General features: G+C 36.6%; 2 protein-coding genes across 2 annotated transcripts in view; both read right to left on the reverse strand.

Moving 5' to 3' along the window:
- Positions 1-39: 39 nt before the first annotated feature.
- LOC131975619 (neurexophilin-1) lies at positions 40-12,920 on the reverse strand. Its single transcript, XM_059338300.1, has 2 exons — positions 12,554-12,920; positions 40-847 (listed from the first exon to the last, which is right to left on the reverse strand). The coding sequence occupies exons 1-2, from the start codon at positions 12,632-12,634 to the stop codon at positions 53-55; spliced, it is 876 nt and encodes a 291-aa protein (XP_059194283.1). The 5' UTR covers positions 12,635-12,920; the 3' UTR covers positions 40-52.
- Positions 12,921-18,427: 5,507 nt separating this feature from the next.
- Positions 18,428-22,767, reverse strand: part of thsd7ab (thrombospondin, type I, domain containing 7Ab) — a 202,523-nt gene continuing 198,183 nt past the window's right edge. Inside the window, exon 29 of the mRNA XM_059338271.1 lies at positions 18,428-20,384. Coding sequence (XP_059194254.1) covers positions 20,294-20,384 — 91 coding nt within the window. The 3' untranslated portion in view covers positions 18,428-20,293. The remainder of the gene's footprint in view (positions 20,385-22,767) is intronic.

Below are 22,767 nucleotides of genomic sequence, written 5' to 3' on the forward strand. Positions count from 1 at the left end.
CTGTGTCTTTTTTTTCTTTTTTTTCTTTTTGAGTCCTCGTCTGGTCCAGTGATCACCCTGTGGGGAGGTAGGGGGTGTCACTGTGGTAGTTGTAATCTGGACACACCTTCTGCACCAGCTTGTAGTCGGTGCTGTAGAAGGTGATGAAGATGCAGATGACTTTAAAGGGCTTGGAGCACAGCCAGGACACGTGGCTCTGGGTCTGCTCCTGCGGGCAGCTCTGCGACGGGTCGTGGGCACACAGTGAGTTCCTGGTGCCCTTCTCCACCTTCTCGTACTCCACCCTGCAGTTAAACAGCTTGGTGTCCTTGGTCTCCAGAGCCGTCTGCTGCTGCTGCTGCTGCTGCTGGTGATGGTGGTGGAACTGTTGGTGGACCTGGAACTCCACGGCTTTAGTCGGCGGAACGAGGCCCACGGACACGTTGCCCTGACCCGTGGAGTTGTGCCGGAAGTAGACGCTGAATGTCCCGTTTCCGTGATCCACGATTTTACCAGTGATGAGAAGGTTGAGCTTCACCGTCTTGATGTTGGAATGGAAGTCTCCCCAACCGAACATCTTCTTGAATTTGCCTGTCTTCACGATGGGCCTCCTTTTTGTCCTGGATCGAGGGTCTCGGGGGTTTGAAGCGTTGTAAAGCCAGTTCCACTGCTCCTGTTTGGAGAACGAGTCCGCCTCGTCGTAGTTCAGGTCCAGAGAGGTGAAATTCTCTTTGCCGTAGACCGTCTGGGACAGCAGGCGGCTGATGGAGACAGCCTTGCTGCTTTCAGTCCAGTAGGTCTTCACTTTGGATTTTGAGCTCTCTCTCAAGTCAGAATTTCCTGAACTTGGTGAATCAGCACTGGTCACCTGGAAGAACAAACAAACAGACAAACAAGATCACCGTTACTGAAACATTTCCACCACTTGAGAGCTCATATCTCCTACAAGGCTGCTGGATATTTCTCAAGATTTACCCCTGAAACTGCAACAAAATACATGTGGTGACAGACAGGAGGCATGTACAGTACAAACTCTGTCAAGTAAAACACTGTCTGGGTGCGTTAGAGCTTTGTGTCAGGATCACACTGTTGATGGGCGTTATCAGCGGGTATCATTCCCATTAATATCTGCAGGTCAGGGCCTGCTCCACCTTCTAGGTTGTTGTCAAAGGGCTTTTATATTAACGTGTTGTTTACCAGTTAATGTATGCATGTGATGTCTTGTTGCAAACTTTTAGAGCCATTTTTTTAATCTCAAATCGTTCATGCCCCCTTGAATTTTGCAAAAATGAATTTGGGACATTTTTTCACAGTTATTTAACAGTGTTAATGATGATCAGATGGAAATCTTCTCTGACTAATAATTCAAGTATTTTCTGTGATTTGGAATCTCTCTACAAAATGAATTAATCCTCCTCCAAAAAAATATTAGATTGTGCAGCCTTGGAGAAAAGTTTCCCATGAAATTATGTAAATGTAACACCTTTTCACCACATTAGTTTCATTGCAGGAATCAGCGTGTTCTTCATGTAATGAGACAGAAAGTGCAACTATATTGACGTTGAGTGGGGGATGTGGCGTGTCTGACTTAAATGTGATGGATCAGAGATGTTTCTTGAAGCAATCCAAAGGTTAGTGTTGGTTTTGTTGAGTTTATTGTCCATTGTTGGCGGTCTGTCTGGCGTTGTTTATGTGCCCTTTGTTGGAAGTTTTGTCTTAATTAGTGGTCTAACCTGATATTGTTACCTAAATTTAACCATGTCTTATTGGACCATATATTGTCCCAGAAATAATTGAGATAAACAATTTTATTGTCATTTTAAGACAATTTAATGACATAATGATATAATGATAACATAATAGCATAATAAAACAACTATACCTTTCTTAGAGAACAATGAACTTTTAACACAAACAAGAAGACACATGATCAGAAATTACAGCTAAATGTGTCTCAGTAATTTTTGGATGTAGGCGCTAAAAAAAAATAATTTCAGGCACTGTTTCTTTGGAATTATGTTGGCTAAAACATGCAAGTAACCACATCGGGGGATATCGTACAATTTTGGGGCGAGACCTTGATAACTTTTGATGAGCTCAATAAGTTGATATTTTATTTACTTTTGGTTTTGGTGCCTAATTAAAGTGTTTTTTAAGTCTTAAAACATTTCAGAAACATCCATAAACAACAAATTCAATGCATATGTGGTTTGCAGCAACTTTTATTCTGCTAACTGCATTAAACGCCTCTAACAGACGATGTTACTGCTGTGACCAACTGTTACAGTGTGTGAAACGTCCTGCTTGCGTTCGTCCTAATCAAGATTTAAGGGTATTCCTGCCATACGTCGAGATGAATGAAGCGCTTCTCGGGTGCAGACGTGATGCAACAGCAGACTATTACCTGCTGAATGTGGCCTGAATGGATGATTGATGATTCATTCTGTGTCTCTCCTTTAACAATCACACAGATGAGAGAGCGAAGATTCCCCGTGCACCCCACCGGGGCCCGTGACAGTGATGTCCAAACCCCGGCCGAGGAACGTGACAGCAGATCTATCTGGTCGAAGCGTTTACATTTTGTACCGTCGCCCAGCGATCGATACTCTGAAAATAAGGTCCTCTCTCATTCAGAAAGTTCACTGGATGACATTGTGCTACTGTAGGCCTTGTGCATGGAGGTCTCCTTCTCTTGTAGGAGTTGTGATCTTTCTCTGAAGTGTGCGTTAATTTTGAGCACTTGGCTTCAGAGTGGAGGAGTTTCAAAAGATGGCCTCCAGTTGTTTTTGAAGAGACCTCGATGATGGATGACCTGATGTGAATGTTAGTGGCATTGGGGAGACTTTGGCTTAGTAGCTGGAGCACCTCTTTCCCTCCTCTGAATTCAGCAAAAGAAAACTTGAGTGTTTTTTTAAAATGCAACATGATGCGTGGAGCCTAATCGAAGCCTTTCAGTCCCAGAAAAGCATTTTGGAGATAGCCAAATCTTTGCAGCCGGCTGGTTTTATTTAAAGCAAAAAAAAAAGAAATAAAGCTGCAGGACCTTCAGTGCAGAATGACTGTCGTGATGAGGTGAAGAGAAATATGATTTTCAGCAGTTTCCTTGCGCAGTGGGGCAGTTAAACTGTATTAATGAACACCTCCTTTTGTCTTCCATTGCTGGAAACAAAAGTCTGTCATGTTGGCCTCACTGGTGATGTATCGTAAAAAGATAAAGTGAGAGTGAGGATGAGGGAGGCTTCCTGTTCAGGATTTATTGGCGCCATTATAGTCAAACATAAAGCTCCTTAGGATGTAAAAGTTCACTGAAACGGTATCTTATAGACTCAGCCGACCAGCTATAAAGTTGAATCTGACTTTATACTTCTAGTCTTTATTCCTGGGTTTTATAATATTCCAGGTTGCAATTGTTTATGTTCTTTTTAAACATGGTACAGATAAAGGAGATTTATAAGTAATGCTGCTAATGTTTACAGGCAAAACATTGACACAAACATTTTTATACATATTGTTGGTTGCAAGGTCAAACAAATATGTGAAGGAAAAAACCAGTGACCTTCCTTCCTTTGTGAGTTTAAACAGTTTTTTTTTTCCAGTTTTTTTTTTTCAGTAATCGTTGAGAAGAAAGAATTGTCTCCAACCGACCTTTGACTCGTAATCCAAACTGTAAGCCCCCTTTATTTTTTTCATGCATATTTCCATTCTGAGTTGTGAAAAGACTGTAGTCTCTAACGATGAAATGAAATATCGTTTTCATAGTGCAGTAATTACTGATGCTTCTCAGTAACTGGGCTTCAGTCTCAATGGAGTCCTGAAACCAGATCAAGGGATATTAGGAAACTGCTTTGAGCTTGTTTAAGTGACTGCCAGGCTAATTAGTGACAGTGTGTGTGAGTGTGTGGATAAGTGTGTGTGTGTGTGTGTGTGTGTGTGGATAATGGTGCTCCACAATTAATCTAAATTTTATCAGAATCGCAATATGGACGAGTACAACCTCCAAATCACAGAAAGTGAAATATATTTAAAAGCAAAATATGCATCAACATACTTTGCACATTAAGTGTTGTGCTGCAGATTGAAAAAATACGGTCTGATCATTTTATATTTTTCAATTAAAATGAGAATAATGATGCAAAACCAATGAAAAAAAAAAAATCATAAAAATTATTATTTCCTCCAATATTCTCAGTAGTGTTGAACAGTATAAGATTTTAATTGTATAACTGCCTCAGGAAATATCATGGTTAGATGGTATTACACTATTATTATTATGATTATTATTAATATTACTATCAGTTATAATGACCCTTAAGGGAATTTAAATAACTTTTTTTGGTTGACCAAAACTGCTTTATTTGAATTCAAACTATCGCAAATTGCATATCAGTCAAATATAATCGTAATTTAATATAGTTTCCATATAGTGCAGCTCAAGTGGAAACAACATTTTAAGTTGTAGATGTAAAGAATATATTTTAATAATTCAAACCGAGCAGATTTAGCCCTAGAGCTCGACTGATATGGGATTTTTGCGACAGATACAGATTTTTAAAATAGGAAAAAATCATGCACAATTAGGGTTGCATAGTGGTGGAAAGTTTCCAGTAAATTTCCAGAAACTTTCCATTTGAAGTTAAGCTGGGGAATTTTGGAAATATTCAAAATAAAGAAAAACTTGACATTTCAACAGATTTATTTATAAAGTAGAACTTTCTCAAGTTTTAATTACAGGAACATGTGATGGAGGAATGCACAGTGCATATAGGGGGCGTGGCCTCAGCATCCCTACAGTAAGCAGTGCTGTGATGTGATTGAGGGATAGCATATATTTGTACTTGCATGAAATCTGGTTGAGATTATGCTAATATATTTTTACACAACTTTATTTAGGTTCCCTGTTAAGGGCCAACCTTCAATTTTGTAAATTCCCTGTTTATTCCCGTTTATTCCCATGAATTTCCATTAATTCCCCAAGAAAGTTTCCAACTTTGAAAATTCCTGGAATTTTGCAGCCCTATGTACAAAAGATAAGGTGGCTTATGTTGTTAATGTTTGAGCTGGAATGAAAATAGACCTTTACTTTGTGGATTGTGAACCAATGTTACTATGCATAAAAAAGCTGCTTTCTTAAACAGATAACTGTGTTAAAGAATATTTAACATTGTTTTACATTATTATACATTGCGCATACAATGTCATATTAAATGATCAACTACACCGTCATCTTTGGAGAAGCATTCCCTGTTGCTTTTCAGCCATCTGCTTGTGAGGAAAGAATCATCTTCGATCGTTTTCTGCAATATGTGGAAAAGTTTTCGTATGGGTGCATATTGGACGATATAAACACATTAAGCGATATATCTACGTTAGGCCAAATCCAATAATATCGTATGACAAATACATCGATTTTGCTCCATTTAGCTCTGAGATGAAGTTTTATCATTTTGTGAACCAGGAAATTAGTCTGCCTACAACAGTGTGTTTTGAAAAGCATCATCCTTTTCTGCGACTTCATGTTATGAATAATTTTGTAAGAGGAGGTGTCACTTTGGGGATTTTTTTCCCTTCTATTTTCCTCCAAGATTATCTGGAGTGCGTGCCCAGTCATCATCAGATTGAAGTCGCTGTTGTTGTGGAGGGAAGTCGCTCTGTTGTCGCCGGCGTTATGTACGGTCCCCAAACTGTGACATGCAATTAGCTTTCATCTAAAGCACCTGACAGTCTCTGGATTAGAGCACTCAGAGGCACATTCACAGAGACCCCACTTCACGGATTAGAGCCCAACCTGTAATCCAGCCCAGGGAGATTAGGCAGATCAGAGGCAGTCCTGACTAAAGCAACGTTTATATCCAGAACACCCCGACTGACTGCACCAACACTCAGAGGGCCAAGATTTACCTCTCGCCGGCTTCAAAAACATGCAAGCCAGGCACAAAGAGAGAGACTGTGTGTGTGTGTGTGTGTGTGTGTGTGTGTGTGTGTGTGTGTGTGATGCATGAATGTGCCTGAAAGAGATACTGCAGAGAGAAAAGAGGGAAAGTGCTGCTGGATAAAGGACAGCAGAGAAACAAACATGGCAGCGTAAAGGTCAACAGTCACACTTTGATAACTTTCGGTTTAACATTTATTGCTTTGTCAATATTGGGTTTTTATTAAATATCAGATAAAGGACAAACTATACTGTGCACGGCTGAAAGTGAGATTTATTTTACACTTAATTGGCTTTATTTAACTTTGGTGAATTTTATAAATGTATTAGTATTTTCAGCAGTGTTCCACATCCTTTTTGGTTTGTGGCATCTTATAAATGACGCAAGTGCCTTCTTATAGCCCTTCGTCACAGGTTATAGATACCTATGACCAATCTATGACACATTTTCTTCAGACATCTTTTTAGTGTCCAGAAAAGATGAAACGTTCCAATGTTTTTGTGTCCAAGTTTTTAAGAAAAATCTGAGAAAAAAAAAGAACAAAACTGTTTTTTCTTCTTCTTTTCAGTCTCGTCCGTTTTAAAGGACTATAGAAGAAAACAAAACTGTGAAAGTCCTTTATTTTTTACTTTGCATTGCTTTAAAAGGTGATTAAAAAGCAACATAATGACCTTATTCATTTATAACATGGCATGGCATAAATACAGAATGCAATGATTTGCAAATCTCATGAATCCATATTTTTATTCCCAAATGAACTCAAAAAAACATATCTGTTGTTAAAATTGAGACAATTTACCAGTTCATGGAAAATATTAGCTCATTTTGAATTTGATGGCAGCAACACATCTCAAAAAAAGTTGGGACAGTTGCAATAAAAGGCTGGAAAAGTGTCAAAAAATTGGCACAAATCAAAAACAAGCAAAACAGGCAATAACATGACTGGGTATAAAAGGAACGTTTGTAAAAGTAGTTCCCCAAGAAATGCACCATTTACTCCTGTTTGTGACCTGTTTTAAAAGATTCCTTTTAAAAGTAAGGAACGAAGGTTTTATAGAAAACTGCGTAAGAAGTTTCGATAATTTCTTCTAGAATAAGGTAAATTTGAAAACGTGGCAGTCTAGTCCTTTAACTCGTCATCCAGTTGACCCCAGAGGAACCATTTAGTCATATCTATCAGGTGCTTTATTATGCAATTCAAATTTTTCTCAATCAATTAGTTTTAATGACTTCATATCACTTGTTTCAGGTTTAATTAGTGCTTTCTAAAAGTACAAATGTATTGGGGTCCTTTCAGAAGCACCCACTTCTACATGAGCAGTTTTATGAGATAAAATAGAATAAATAAATATAAAATGTTTGCCATGGGTCCTAATTTAAAGTATTAAACACTATCAGAAGGGGTCGGGGCGACTCAGTCAGTCAGAGATTTTCTCATTATCTTTTTTCTTTTTACACATTATGAAAATTAACTGTCACTTCCCTAAAATACTAAAAATATTTTTTTCTCCTTTTCTTCAGACATGACATTAGTTACACAACTGATAACATTTTTGTGAGGACATAAGAAACATTTTTGCTAAAATGGTTGTTTCTAACAGTAGTTTATTCGAAGGACACCAGTCAGTCCACCTTGTGGTTTAAATATGTTGTTAGTAAAATGAAAAACCAGCTGATGTGATTAAGTTTGTTTGTGTTTGACAGAAGTAGATTTTGTCAGATCAAACATTTAAAGACTGTGAAATCAGATTCATACTATAAGCAGCGGGGTCCTGCACACAGACACGGTTTTCTTTTCTATCCATTTTTTAGTTTTGGTTATTTCACGAGAGATTTTCTGTATTTGTTTCAGCGCCTGTTACAGGATTATAGTAATCAGGGCCCAGTGATGTCAGTTGTTGTGTTGTTGTCTGGCAATCAAGTGTGATCAAACCAGCCTCACACCGCAGCAGATGACTGCTACACGTTTACAATAATAATAAGCCTTGTGCATCCTGTGGGACTCTTTTTTGGCTTTTTTCAATTTTAATTGTTTGATGATTTTGGCTGTGGTAATGAATATGTCTTACATTTGGCAGAGGTGTGAGTTTTTCTTTGAGTTTTAGAAGTTCAACCTCAGCAACTTTTAATAAGTCAAAAATTAACTTTTGTATCCAAAAACCCAGACACTGAGACCCTTAAGGACAAAAATCAAACCATCCAAATTTTCTTCACTCTATTACATTAGACTTTTAATCTGCAACCCTGGCTTCAGAACTGCAGTTTTTACCAATTCCACCATATTGAGCTATTGTCATGTTTGCCCTATAAAGCAAATACACACTATTTTACTGGTTTCCACTAAAGTTATTGATGCTGAGTTATGGAGCTCTGCAGTGTTTGATTCAATGCATCCAAATCAATGTTGTTACTGTTCATTGACACATTCCAGACTGTGTAGAAAGTGTAATATACAGCCAATAATTCAAAATTGTTGTGCATTTTTTCCAGTAACAGTATCCAACAAACTGACATTTAAAGGGTTAAAATTTCTCAAGATGAATGAACACATTGGAAGTAGAAAATATATATATTTTTTTTAATGTTTTTTTTTTGCTCAGGAAACAAAAATAAGCTTTTTAAATGGATGCACAGCAATTTACTATGGATGTTTTTTATTCCTTTAAGTTTGATTGTTGCACATGTGTGCATGTGTGTGTGTATATATATATTTATACTATTATACATAATACTTGAGATTGGTATTGGAGCGATATATTGTTACAGTTATCATGGTGTGTGTATATAAACCTGCGTGTGCACATTTCCCGACAACATGTGCTGCAGTTCACATTGATCAAGAAACTTTGCACTATTATTAATTATTATTAATTATTAAGTTTAGTCTTCAGACTGTAAAATGTGGCTGAAATCACAGAAAAACATGTTCATGGCATCATGTTTGAAAATATGTTGGTGAAATTTTCATGTAAACACATCCAGAGATATCGCATGATACATGCACATGATCTCCATAACTTTGGCTGAGCTCCTTAGGTCAATATTGTAATTATTGTGAAACAAACATGCGAGGTAACATTGTCTTTGTACAGTTTCAAAAAGAATGAATAAATTATAAAAAAGCATTTTTATTAATTATATTTATTTTAAGTACAACGTCCCAAATTCTTTGTATTTATTTCTAAAGTGAGATTACTTTTTATTAAAAAAGTTCTGCTCCTCTTTTCCCCTTTTTAATTATTTTTGTTTGGAAAATGTGCAGCTTTCTTTTAAAAAAATGATTTTAAGCTTCAGTTACAATAAAGAAAATTATAATTAAATTATAATAAAAAAATTCAGTTTTAATTAAAGAATAATAATCACAATAATAATAATAATGATGATGATGATAATAATAATTGTGTAATACCGTGAAACCATGATATTTTCTGAGACAGTTATCGTATCGTAAAAATCTCATAAAGTTCCAACCATACTTGCCATCCTCTTTAAAGGTTTACTCAATAAATTTAGTTTGCACTAATTTACGTCACATACTCATGAAACAGAAAATAATTGTAAAACTGAAGCAGCAGCCAACATATCCAAATGTTGTCAAACGTTGTATTGCTCTAGCTCCTGTATTTCCCATAATTCAAATGAAACCATCTTTAGAGCTCCTCCTTGGTAAATAAACGCAGGCTAAAAGTCAGTGGAATGACCCTTTTATAGAGGAAATACACCAACTTACAGAAAGTCACAGGCGGCAGTGTCAAAAATTCAATTTGCAATATATATTGGATATAGTGTTTGCATTCAAAGACATTCAAACGTATCTCCCAATCATATTTAGAGGCTTTCATTTCATGACTCAGAGTTATTCCAACTTTTTCGACCTGCAGTTTGTTATGCAGGCATCTCCCACTCCCCTAAAAATCCCATTTAACTGCCTGTTAATATTATTCCCAGGTTCGGTGTACGAGGCAGAATCCCTCAACAAGATAACACAAACAGCATCGGTATGCAGAAGTCCTTTAGGAAACGACTCTCAAGATTGCCAGATGCTGCATATAGGCAGGCTGTTGGACAAACCTAAATGCTATCTACTCTTGGCGAGGCTGTGATAAGGCGCAGGCGTCCGCTCTTTGAAACAGGAAGATAAACAACCCCGGCTTCCCTCGGGAGCTCGGAGGATATTCTATGGGCTGGACCCCCGAGCAGCCAACAAATTCCACCTTTAATAGAACCATCGGAGGAGCCAGATGACTCGGCGGTGGGCTGTACACAAAACCTCTGCGAGGAAGAATGAAAGTGTGTGTCAGTTTTCATTTACCTGAATGCTCCGGCTGCTGTGACTGCCGTGTGCGGTGGAGGATTTGTGAGTGCGACAGTTCTAGTTTAACAGAGGACCCCGGCTGATAGCAGATGCCACTTTGCAATCTTGATTGGACGGTGTGTGTTTTTCAGCTGCAAATTAACAGAGTTGTCGTCCCCAGCTTGTCGTGCACGAACACCACGCTGCAAAAGTTTTGCCGGATTTATTGACTTCTTTAAAAATGTATGGTATTAAACTGATGCTCTTATCCAGAGAGGCTTAAAGTGTGTGGAGCTATTAGGGGTTAGAGTTTGGCTCAAGGACATGGGGCTGTTTTGGGATCAAACCTGTGACCTTTCGGGTATGAGATAGTCACTCTAACGTCTCGCTCCACCTCCCAGCAAAAGCATATTTTAATCTAATTTATGACCTGCAGACGCCATGAATCACAAGTACTTCTATCGCTTTTTCATGAAAAAAACGGATGTATCAGTTTCTAAAATATCAGCTCCAAGTCTAGACAGGAAGGTAGTTTAGGGAGTCCTTAGTGTGTCGATGCCGTCTTTTAGGGCATCTTCCGACTGTGCACTTGGGATATGATTGTCGTCATAGTCATTTACAGTGAATTTAACTTGTCTCGCCTTGTGAGGTCCCCCAGTAGTTGAGCTGATGGATCTACTAAGGGCATTGGACGCCCACTAAGAGTTTAGGTCTATACTCTCCTACTGATATCAAAGTGTTACCTGAGGGGGGTCAGAGATGATGACAAATCACAAAGTGTGTCAAGACATCACAGGCAGCTGTGGATGGAGCCCAGTCCTATCACTGCAGCACCGCTTTGAGAGGCCAGGGCACAATTATCACCATGACTTCTGAGGAGGATAAATACTATACGCGGACAGACTGCAGGATATTAGAGCAGGGGCAGTTTGAAGACGGAGAAGAAGAAGAAGAAGAAGGAGGAGGAGGTAGAGAGAGGGGAGGTGGGGGGGGGAGAAGAAAAAAAAAACTAGCCACCAGTTTTTCAACTTACCCAGAGGAAAAATGCATAATCATATTATTTCACACACGACTTGGTTCAAAGGCGGCCAAAATAAGTTTGTGAGGTTCCCATGGGTCTGTCAATCTGTTGAAGGAGCTGCAGGCGAAAGCTTAGGATGCACCGAGTACGAAACAATTATGATCATCCCATTAAAGCATAGCGAAGCAATTTGGCAGCCCAGTCTGGGAAAAAAAAAAAAAAAACACTCCCATCAAGTGATGCTATGAGATGAGCATGCACTGCCGTGATGCTATTACATATATAACTCGCACTCTTAATGATCAATGTTTGTCTTTATATTGTGACAATGAGAGGATCCGTGTTAGTTAATGTTATTGCTGCTGAAATCGAAGAATCCTTGTTGTTCCTTCAAAGGAGGAAAGGCTCCGTAAAGTAAAAAAAAAAGAAAGGTTCGGAGGGGGGGAAATGATTAGTGCGCTTAGTCAGCTGTGAAATTGAGTTTATGGTTTTCAAGACGGTGAATTCAATTCGATAATGGGTATTAAGTTGTAGAGAATAATTAATAGTAATTGACTTCTTTCCATCACTATGCAAATTAAACACAGATAACACCACGGGAGCTTTTTAAGGCCAGTCAAGTTTGTGGGGATTAAGTTTATGGAATTTTTGTTGGAGAGAGGAGTGGCTCCTGTTCTGCTTTGATTGCTTTGTTGACAGATTTATCAGTGGGTGAGGGGTTACTGTCTTTCCGAGGATTAAAGGAATTGGGTTGTCACAAACTGTCAAGGCATTGAGTTAGGAGCATTCTGGTATGTTTGTCATAATGGGCTCAGGCTGTTCTCTCCGCCGTTCTGTCAAATATATTCCAATTGAAGTGTGTCTGTAAATGGAGAGAGAGGAGGGGAAGATGCAAAGGAGGGATTGAATGGATATTGCTGAGGGAGAAATATCCAGCCGGATTGTGTGTGCGGGTGGATTTGTCAAGATGCAGATTTGGATTTTGGGGAAGCTCGTATTCACACTGACATTTGTTAATTTGTGACGATATTAATAAGTCACGGGTAGGAAGCAGTTTTTTTGGAGGTGAGATTTGAGGTTTTGGGAGTCAAATTAAAGGAAAACAATTCACCTTTAATCAACTATAACATGTAACCAACATTTGCCGTTCACATTATTATGGTGCAGCTGAAATCTTGCAGCAGTAAATTCTTGTTTTCACACAAACCTGAAACTCACTCATTCAGAATTTGTTTGCGCACATTCCTCGATATTCCAGCTACCAGACATTAATCACACACACTGTAGAGAAACAAAAAAAAGGTCAAATCATGAAGACATTTAACTCACCAGAGAGATGACTGACAGCAGCAGAGCAGCAGCCCACAGACATGAGGTCTTCATGCCTCTTTGTGGAGCGTCCCCCCTCATGTCAAACTGCCCTTGATCTTCTCAGCCGCAACACAAAAAAAATCTCCCTCTGACTGAGCCGGGATCAGCTGCCGAACTTGTAGGAGAAATATAGAGTCAGGAGACAGGCGGTCCTGAGGCGGGAGAGCAGAGATGGATCTTCTCACGCTCATTCAGGAGAGTCGGATGTCTGCTGCTTAAGAAAAGAAAAAAAGAAAAAGTGTCTATTTTTTTTTATGCAAGGTTTTGGAGGCGCTGTGGCGAGAACCGAGGTGTTTGTACATCTGAGTGTCAGTGTGGAGGGATGTTTTATATAGTGCGCTTTGAGGTTCAGAGAGAGGGAGGGAGAGAGAGAGAGAGAGAGTGGGGGGAGGGATGGAGAGACAAATAGAGTGAGTGAGGAAGAGGGGGAGGGAGGGATGGAGGAGAAAAGGAGGTTCATATTATAGACTTTTGAGAAGCAACTTTTCTTTTAACATCATCACGGGCTGACATCTAGTGGCCGGCAGCTGCACTGGCTCTTCTTTTCTTCTCTGCTCTTGCAGTAAACATCACAAGCTGCCATGTTGAGCTCAGCTGGTTTTCTCTTATGTGACTCCCCACAAAACAAGATAATATTTAGTCCTCTTTGTGTCCACATGGAGTTTAAAGTCTGTATTAAAGGGGCCTGTTCCAAAAAGCTTACAAGTTTTCAAAACAAGCCGGACTTTTTTTGGTCCGTCTGACTCAATTTCAGTTATTTCGCCTACAAATTCAACATGCAGGAAACTAGTTGATTTTCAGACTAATTAAAAAATAAGCCTGGTTTATTTGGTAAACACTTGTAATATTAAGTGACATGTTTCAGTTCAGTTCTGTTTCACATGTTTCTTATCATTGTTTTGCATTTCTAATAACTAATAACATGCAGATGTAAGTGATTTATTTAGGTTACGTTATTTTAAATTTTAGGCCAAATAGACCAAATAGATTTTTGAGACACTAAACAGTTATGGTGTTTTATTTAGGTATTTATTTTATTTATTCTTAATTTTTCAGTTTTCTAGAATAAGTTGATATAATGTATAATAGGGGTGTGACGATACTCTCAGCTCACGAGACGAGGCACAATATTGGGTTCACGAGAACGAGACAAGACGAGATTTTATGAAAACTACAGTGACACAATATATGACTGGACCAACAGACTTTTATTTACACACGCATTTTGAAATGTTTTATTATAACTCTTTACATGCGTGATGTAAGCATAAGCTTTTAATAAACTTCTTCTTCCACAAATTGAAACTAAAACTAAAATTTATAAAAGTTAAAATATGATAAATAAAAAAATAAAATCCCCCAGAGAGATTAATGAGACTCTGGAGGTCGTCCCGTTATCGCTTAGCGACAGTTTCGACCATGATCGCGCCACGGATTAAAGACGGGAGACGCAGCTGTGGCCGCCGTTGCTAACTGCACAACATCATCAGCTGATCAAAACAAAGCAGCATGGCTAATTATCATAAACATCGTGATCATGAATTAACCGGCAGCGCTAACTGTGCACAGTGTCTGGTGCTTGTTGTAAACAAACAGAGATCGCTAAGTGAACACCTCCTGCAGCAGCAGCACATACACACTGTACCTACAGAGCTAACTGTTAGCCTGTTAGCAGGACTGTGCCGCTTCTATTAGTTCTTACTCTTCTTAACGAGCCGCCGGTCCCTGTGACGTCATTCTGGCTGCTTGCTGCTTCCCCTCCTTCTCCTCCTCTTCTTTTCATTTTACTGCCCCCACAGGTCACAAATAGAAGTTTGGATAGCTCACAAATCTCGCAACGAGAAATATTGTTGAGTTTAATCTTGCGAGATCTCTTGACACGAGATCTCGTCACACTCCTAATAATAATCTATTAGTTTTTAATAAAATAATTATCAGCCTTCTGAGGCCCTTAGCACATTCATATGGGTGCACAATCCACATAGTGAGTCCAATGAGTCTATTGTTGTTCTTAACTTTTTAGGCCAAACCAATATGGTGGCAGATATAGTAATAGCCCTTTTTTGATGTGGATTTACATAAAAAAAACCCATTAATAATACAATACAATGTATTACATTATCAGCCCATTCTATAAATGATAATAAGAAAATAAATAGCTAATAAGAATGAAATAAATAGCTAAATAAACATAATTATTATTCAGTTTCATTCAATTGCTGACTATTAAAAAGATAAAAAAAAAAGAATTTTAAGATTAATAGCTAACATAATTTCTAAATCATGCCAAGCAATATATTGTGTAAAAAATGTTTTCATAATGGCACCTATTGGACAGCATATACACCAATACTGAGACGCCTTTAATTGGCCGATATCAGCCGATAATACCTGTCAAGCAATATATATGTCGGGCTCTGGCTCATATGTCAAAATTAGGTTCATGTATTGTTTATTATGGAAATCAGTGTTTTGCTTTTGTCATCCGAGAAAAAAAATTAATTATGAAACCAAACTGCTAATTGATATGAATTGAATAATGATAATTACTATTAATATTTAATAATCTTCATACAGCCCAGGTGATTAATCAAAAAAACAAACAAAATGTGTCAAAATGTTACGTTATGTTGAAGGATGTCACGTTTTTATGCCACCAGTGTAACTACTTTACTTTTTGTAGTTACGTGCATTTATGTCTCTTATGATGGTTAAAAATATGTCGTTTTTTCGCTTAAACAACAGCAAAACTGCGCCTGTTTCGGAGCATTAGCAGGATAATTGAAACTGTCCACATTTACATATGAGGACATATTAATCTATATCTGTATTTTCTGGTGGTGGTTTATATGTTTACAGATTTGCGCTGATATAAAACCTTTTTTATAGAACATATAATGCAAGAAATAATGCTTTCAGTGATTTAAAGATATTGGCAGATCTTTTTTTATTTCAATTTATTCTTCATTAAAATAGTCGGCAATTGACACTGAACATTTATGATGTTTATTTATTTTAGAATTAGTTGATATAATGTAAAATAATTTTTTTTTTATTCTGAGGACCTCAGCAGTCATATCAGTGCACAATCCACATAGAAACAGTCTATTTTTATTCTCACTCATAAATTGTATACATATCAGCCGTGATATTGGTAATCAGTGAATGTTTTTGACCCTCAAATTCTGTCTAGCTGGGTTTTTTTTTAACCATCTGTTAAAGAGGACTTTTAAGCTTCATAAAACACTGGATCCTACACTTCCCATAATGCAACATAAAATCATCTTTTGTTCAACCCTCCCTGCTCTTTATAGCTCTGTGCTTTATGTTTGTTTCAAGGGTTTTTTTGGGTTAAAATTAAGTCTTTAAAGCCAAAATAACTCCACTGAGGCCATTTGAGATTTTTTTTTTCTGACTTGAAAGCTCCTGAAGAGCCACAGGAGATGTTATACAATTGTTTTTAAAGGCTGTAAAGTACAAATCATGACTACTTAATAGATTTTTGCAAAGCAGGTGACCATCCAGCCTCAGTTAGGTGCAGAAATAAAGCAGTAACAAAGGAGAAGAAGAGGCTGTCTGCACACCGAAGTATCCAAGCTCCCCAACATGTCATGTTTTGCCTGACATGTTGCATCACGCAAAAGATGTTTGCAAAAGACCTTGCGGGTCGAAATGTTGTACTTGTGAAAGCTTGAGATATCTCGGTGTTTGGATAGACTCTTTTCTCCTTTCTCACATAAAATCAAGATTTAAAATGTCTTCATCATCCCGAACCTACATACAAACACATTAACTTTTAATCCAACTCTAAAACTTAATGATGATTTCAAAACTTAATGGAAAGGCTCTTTAAATAAAACTTCACTTTAAAGTTGATGAAGATGATTTCAGCTCATATTTACTTGTTTTACTTCTTATTTCATGTCTATTCCACCTTAAAATAATATGTTGTCTTGTTGTCAACAAATCCCATGAAATGAAAAAAACAATATAGATCGTACTTATAAATATATTCTGTGCAGCCAGAGACTGATGTAAATGAGTCCTCTGTCACAGAGCCCCAGCACTCACACGTTTATTAATCCACAGCTGAAAATAGTCCCAGACAAACTGAGTCCTGTTTCAGTAAGATTTGTTACCATAGTGCCCAACTGTGTTTAGAACTGGCTGAGCCTTTTAAAGAATAAATAAATAAACTCTTAACTTATAAGATTAATGTCTTCAGACGGAGGGAAGTTGAAAAGCAAAGGAAGATAAATCCGTATATATGCAGGCCGATAAATAAAAAGAGACTGCAGTACAGAAATGCCAAATTAGATATTAGATTTAAGGTAACGTACAGCTCCACCATAAGATAGTTTATCCACCTGAATGCGCTTATTTATTTTTTTATCTGTAAAATGTCCCACTTAGTATCATAGGAGAGAAGGAGTTCTTGGCAAATATGTCTGTCTCGAGGTAACTTTTATTTAAGTAGTGAACATTAGTGTGCTTTGTAACTCTTTGTCATGGTTAGATGTTACAGCCTGGCACTTCATCTGCTCAGGCTGAAGTCAGTTCCATGGGAATGATTGTCTGTCTGTTTGTTTACCTGCAGCCTGAGCCAATGAAGTGGTGGTAAAGACGCAGTAGTTGCTGGATGTGAAAATACAGCCTTAGGACTTTTTTTTTAATCTCATTTTTGAACTACATACTATACTATGACTTTTTTTTTTATGCGATTTTGGTCGACATAGTATACTATGACTTTTTTAATACTATTCTGACTCTTTTTTTAAAATCTCATTTCGGCCGACATAGTATACTATGACTTTTTTTTTCAGTTTTTGAACGACAAACTTTACTTTTTTTAATCTGATTTTCAACAACATTTTTACCATGACTTTTTTTTAATGTGATTTTGAACGGTATACTATATTCAGACTTTTCATGTGATTTTGAACAATTACCATATTCTGACTTTTTTTTTTTTTTTTTTTACATGATTTTTATACTATGCCATGTTAGATTTGTAAATATCAATGACAAATGCCATTTATATTAATTATTCTTTAAAAAGATGCTACATGTTAGCAAGTGCGATATATATGTACAGTAATACATTAAGGTCATATATGGTCTGATTTAGATTATTGATGTTAAAAGCTCACAATTGAAATTGTGGCACCCCTTATACAAATATAATAATAAAATTATGACATTATTATTATCAATAAGACTTTATTGGCCCCCAGGAGATCATAAATAAACTACCAAGCAGTATGTAAAGTAATATAAATAATATATAAATTAAAGTTAGCTCCACCTTTACCAGCAACATTTGAGCGAACACATTTATTCATCAGTTATTATAATCCAATAATACATTTTATCCAATAAGATGTATTTGTTTATCCAATCAAAACGTTGGCTTGACATTGTATTCTATCTCAAAATAATCTAATACTTAATCTATATAATCTAACGTTTGCTTCTGAGAGACTTTTTTAAAAATCTAGTTCCGTCAAATTTTCAGTGAAACTAGGGTTTGCAGGTTAAAACAAATCCAAACAATTTAGTTTGTTCATGGTATGTTTTGTTTTAAATATCACCTGATATACTGTTAACTTTTCTGAAATTCAGTATCCACAGGGCTTTTAATTAATACACAATTTTTTTTAACTTTTCATGGGATTTGTTGACAGTAAACAAAAATCTATAAGAAAATAACAGCCTTATCCTTTAATCCCATTTTAAACATTTTTATTAAGGGGTTCTGCTCTCTTGTGAACATATAAAGAAAATTACAAAAATGGCTCCATAACTTTCTTTGTGTGTTTACAACCGTGTCCGTATTTATTTTCAGTAATTCTTCCCATACATATAAACAACCTGTACAAAACGGCTGAGCCTTTTCCTCTTTTTTATGCTTCTTTTTTTTCTGTCCGTTTTTTTTCATAACATACAACTTGCATCATGATAACAACAATCAGCAATATCACACACCCACTTTGCAAATATTCAAACTAAACATTTTCTGTGCAATACAAAATAAATGTACACATACTTTGATATTTTTTTCTCCAAAAAAATAAAAAAATTGCTGTTATTTACAAATCCCACAACAAAAAAAGTAAACATTCTCCACACCAGTTTGCTTTTACGTTGAACTCAGCAGAAGCGTGTTCTCTTATTATTAATAACATGTTGTATAATTTCTTTGTACAGATTTTTTTTAGCTATATTTCACCTCATGTAGTGTGACTGAAAAAAGCACCTATGATACGGATTACTACATGTAAAAGTTTTAAAAACTCTGCAGTTTGCTAAGTGACCCCCAAAAGAAAATTTAGTTTTCTTTGTGTCTACATGTAGTGTGATGTATAATGTGCCCCATTCAAGTATTACAAAACTGTATTACAGGACTGTTAGTATTTAGTTTAGTCAGTAAGGCAGAAATGACTTTGCATGACATGAATGGTTTAAATTTATCGTTCTTTTTCTTTAATCACTGCAAAGTTTCAGCTTTTCCACAATGTACAGGTTTAAAAAAAGAAAAATTAAATAATTAGAATTTTTATGGTTAAAAATAACTTTAAAGCAGGCGATTATTTAAAAACAAGTCACCTGCTGATATCATAGTTAAATCTTTAATTGCATCTGGGCAGAAGTAAAAGTGATAACACCAGACGAAGTCTACAAACCACAAAAGGTACTTTACTACAACCAAAAAGTCTGTTGTGAGAAATAAAATCTATACATATATTTACTGGAGATTCACATCTGTTTTGTAGAATGTGACATGTGAACACGTTTTCCGGTCGCTGTCGTTTTTCCTTTTGAATGTTCTCGGGTTGATTCCTCTGCTTTATGGTTTTGTTTGTAGAAGAGGCAGTGTTTTATGGCAATAGAAGGTAGAAGTCACATGTGCATATCATGCTGCACTAATATAGTGCAATGTAGAGCCTGAAACAAAGAAAGGGTGGAGGCAGGCAGGCGGTAGTTTCCTCGGACAACTGATTGCAGGCTACTCCTCCACCAGCATCGTACAGATCTGTTTATCCCACAAACACAGGCCTGTGTGCCTCTAAATCAAGCAAAAAAAAAAAAAAAAGAGAAAAAATGCCTCCCTTTTGTTCAAGACTGTAAAAGAGATTTGAGTCAAAACCCAGTTGAGGATTGAGGAAAAAGGAATCCAAACCTTTTTATGGAGATTTTCCTCTCCCTCCTCCTCTTCCCTGCGGTGACTTTTGGCAACGTACGAACCGTCAGAGCATCCTAAGCCTCCAGCTACTCAGCATTTTTTTTAGGGACAAGCGGAAAAGCGTGGGGGAAGAGTTGGAGCTTGTGCTGCCATGTTGAGAGACAGACGGAGAGCTGTCTTCTGCACCCAGACTCTCCTGGATCTGAATCTTTAAGAGTAATGTGGACGTGTTGGGGGCATTAAAAAAAAGGCATTTCTTTGAACACGGTGGAGGTCATGAAGGCTCTTGCAAAAGAAAACACTTTAAAAAACAAAAAGAAAGGGGAGGGGGTGATTGGAGCTCTACTTGAAATGGTTAAACCCCACCAGTGTCTCTGCTAAGAGGATTTTCTGTAATTTCTCCGCTCTGTGACGTGTCCATTCACGCTGCAAACATCCGTGTCCCTCACTGTAATGGCGTGATGAAGTGGGTCTCTATGACAGGTGAAGTGCTGGGTGAAGCGTCTCCCGGAGGACTACATGTCCGTGTCCCCGTCGTAGGCGAGAGTCAGAGGTTTTAGTCGGTTGTTTTGTTGCCTCTGTCTCTGAGGTCTCTTTGGCTTTTTGCTGCGTGGAAAAAGATTTGAACAGAGTCAGAGTGACACTTGAAATAATTTTGAGAAAGTTAGCTGAAGTACGAGCTAATACATTCACCATGTAGTAGTACGGTCTCTATTTCTCCTCTACTCTCACTGTATGTGTATTTGTTAATAGTTCACCATCGAAACTGACATTTTCTGTCAAGCATAGAATAGTTTCTAGCTCTTAAACAACGGTCAGCATAAAATTGTTGTATTTTCCCAATTCATTTATCTTTTCATATATTTGGCAGTCAACCAGTAGATTATCTTATTATTTTTTTCTTTTTCTGCTGAGTTAGAGCATTAAGATTAGAAAACTGACAATCCTGAAGGTTGTTAAAAGTGGAACTTTTCTTCAGATTTGCTGATTATAAGAAGATGTAGAATAATGGCAGCTTTAACCTTTTTATGACATTTTTGATGACATTTCAATGCCACAGTTCACATTGCCAAAGAATGTTAATAAAAAAAGTCACAAGAACTTAAAAAAAAAAAAAATGGTATCAAAAATGCCACAAAAAAGTAAAGTATGTCATCCCAAATATCACAAAAAAGTCATAGTATTGTAAGGTGACCAAAATAATAAAAAATGCTTTAGAATAACATGAGGAGCTTGGTAATAGTATAATATGTCCAAAATATTTAAAAATGTTTTTTCAAATAAGGTCATAAAATTTTAAAATGCCCTAAAATCTCCCAATTATTCTGTTGATACATATTAGGGCATAATATGGCAGAAATAACAGAAAACACCATATTATGTGATGTCCAAAAATGACCCCATGTCGATTTTGTCAAAAGTGGTCAAATTTTAAAATGCCTTAAAATGGGTCAATTATAGTCTGTTGACCATATAAGGGCATATTATAAGATGTCCAAAAATGACCCTCCAAAAAAAATCATACTATAGCATGTCGATTGCACTTCTTTGTTACTTTTGCTACATGACCAGCCAAAAAGGCAACGTCAAGTATTTTAAACTTGTATTTCAATATCTGATTGACACATATTATAGTATCTTGTTTTTTGTCAAAAATGGTCCAATTTTAAAATGCCTAAAATGGTTTTACTATACACTGTTGATACATATGTTTTTTTCTGTCATTTCTGGACTGAATATACAATATATTATAGGATGTCAAAAAAAAAATCAAATAATAAAAAGTCATACTATTGTATGTTGATTTTATTAAAAAAAGGTCATACAATTTTAAAATGCCCTGAAATGCTTAAAATGGTCTTATTTTACCCTTTTAAAACATAATAGAACATAATATGGCCAGCAATGACAGAAAAACACCTCTGGGACATCCAAAAAAGCGACATGTTGACATACTATTTTATAACATGTATATGTCATATATATTGTGACATGGTGTTTTTCTTTTAATATTTGAGGACATACCATACCATCAACCATGCTCAACATGCTATTCTAAAGCGCTTGAATGATTTTTTGGAAAAAACACACAAAATGATTTAACTTTTTCAACATAAATTATTACTTTTCTTTAAATCACATCTTTAATGACATTACTATGACCATACTATGTTACTATTTTGATTACTTCTTATTTTTTTTATTTTTTGGATGCCGTACTATACTATGAGTTTTTTATGGTATAATAGTATCATACGTCATAAAATTTCCCCTGAACATTACGTGTGCAGTATATTTACAGGAATTTTGTTCTATTATCACCGCTAAGTCTCTTCACTTGTGCTTAGTTATTTTTGTCAACTACTTGGCAGTTTAATATGGAAATGTGTAGGAAAAGATCTTTTGAGAGTCCAATTAATACTTCTAAACATGGAAAACTTCTCCCCAAAGTTAGCACATATGACGTAATAGACTCTGGAGTATTGAGATGCTTCAGATGAGAATATTCTGGAGAGTTGAAAAGCACCCGTGGGAATTTTCTCTGAATAGTTTCTGTGATGAAGAGCTGACAAAATCACTTCAGAGTAAACAGGAAACGTCAGCAAACATTCAGACAAACGGCAACATTTTCTGCTGCCACATCACACACATCATGGCTCTGAAGTCATTCATGTCCACCAATACTGACTTGGAATACCACTGGGGTTGTATCTAATGATTGCTTTCAATGTGGATTAATATGCACATTATTTTCTCCATCAAACATTAAATACTGCTTGTTTTGTCCGGCCAAAATACTCACGTTTATATCATACAAGTAAAAGGAAAACAGCATTTTTGCCAGCGACTGAAAATACTAAATACTAGCTGATTGATGTTAATTGACTAATAATTCAAGTATTTTTACAAAGACAAAGAAGTCCAATCTAATTATAACTGATCTATACACTGTGCTTTAAAAGCTGAATACAGAGAAATGACATCAATA

Source organism: Centropristis striata, chromosome 8 (genome assembly GCF_030273125.1).
Source record: "Centropristis striata isolate RG_2023a ecotype Rhode Island chromosome 8, C.striata_1.0, whole genome shotgun sequence".
Lineage (NCBI taxonomy): Eukaryota > Metazoa > Chordata > Actinopteri > Perciformes > Serranidae > Centropristis > Centropristis striata.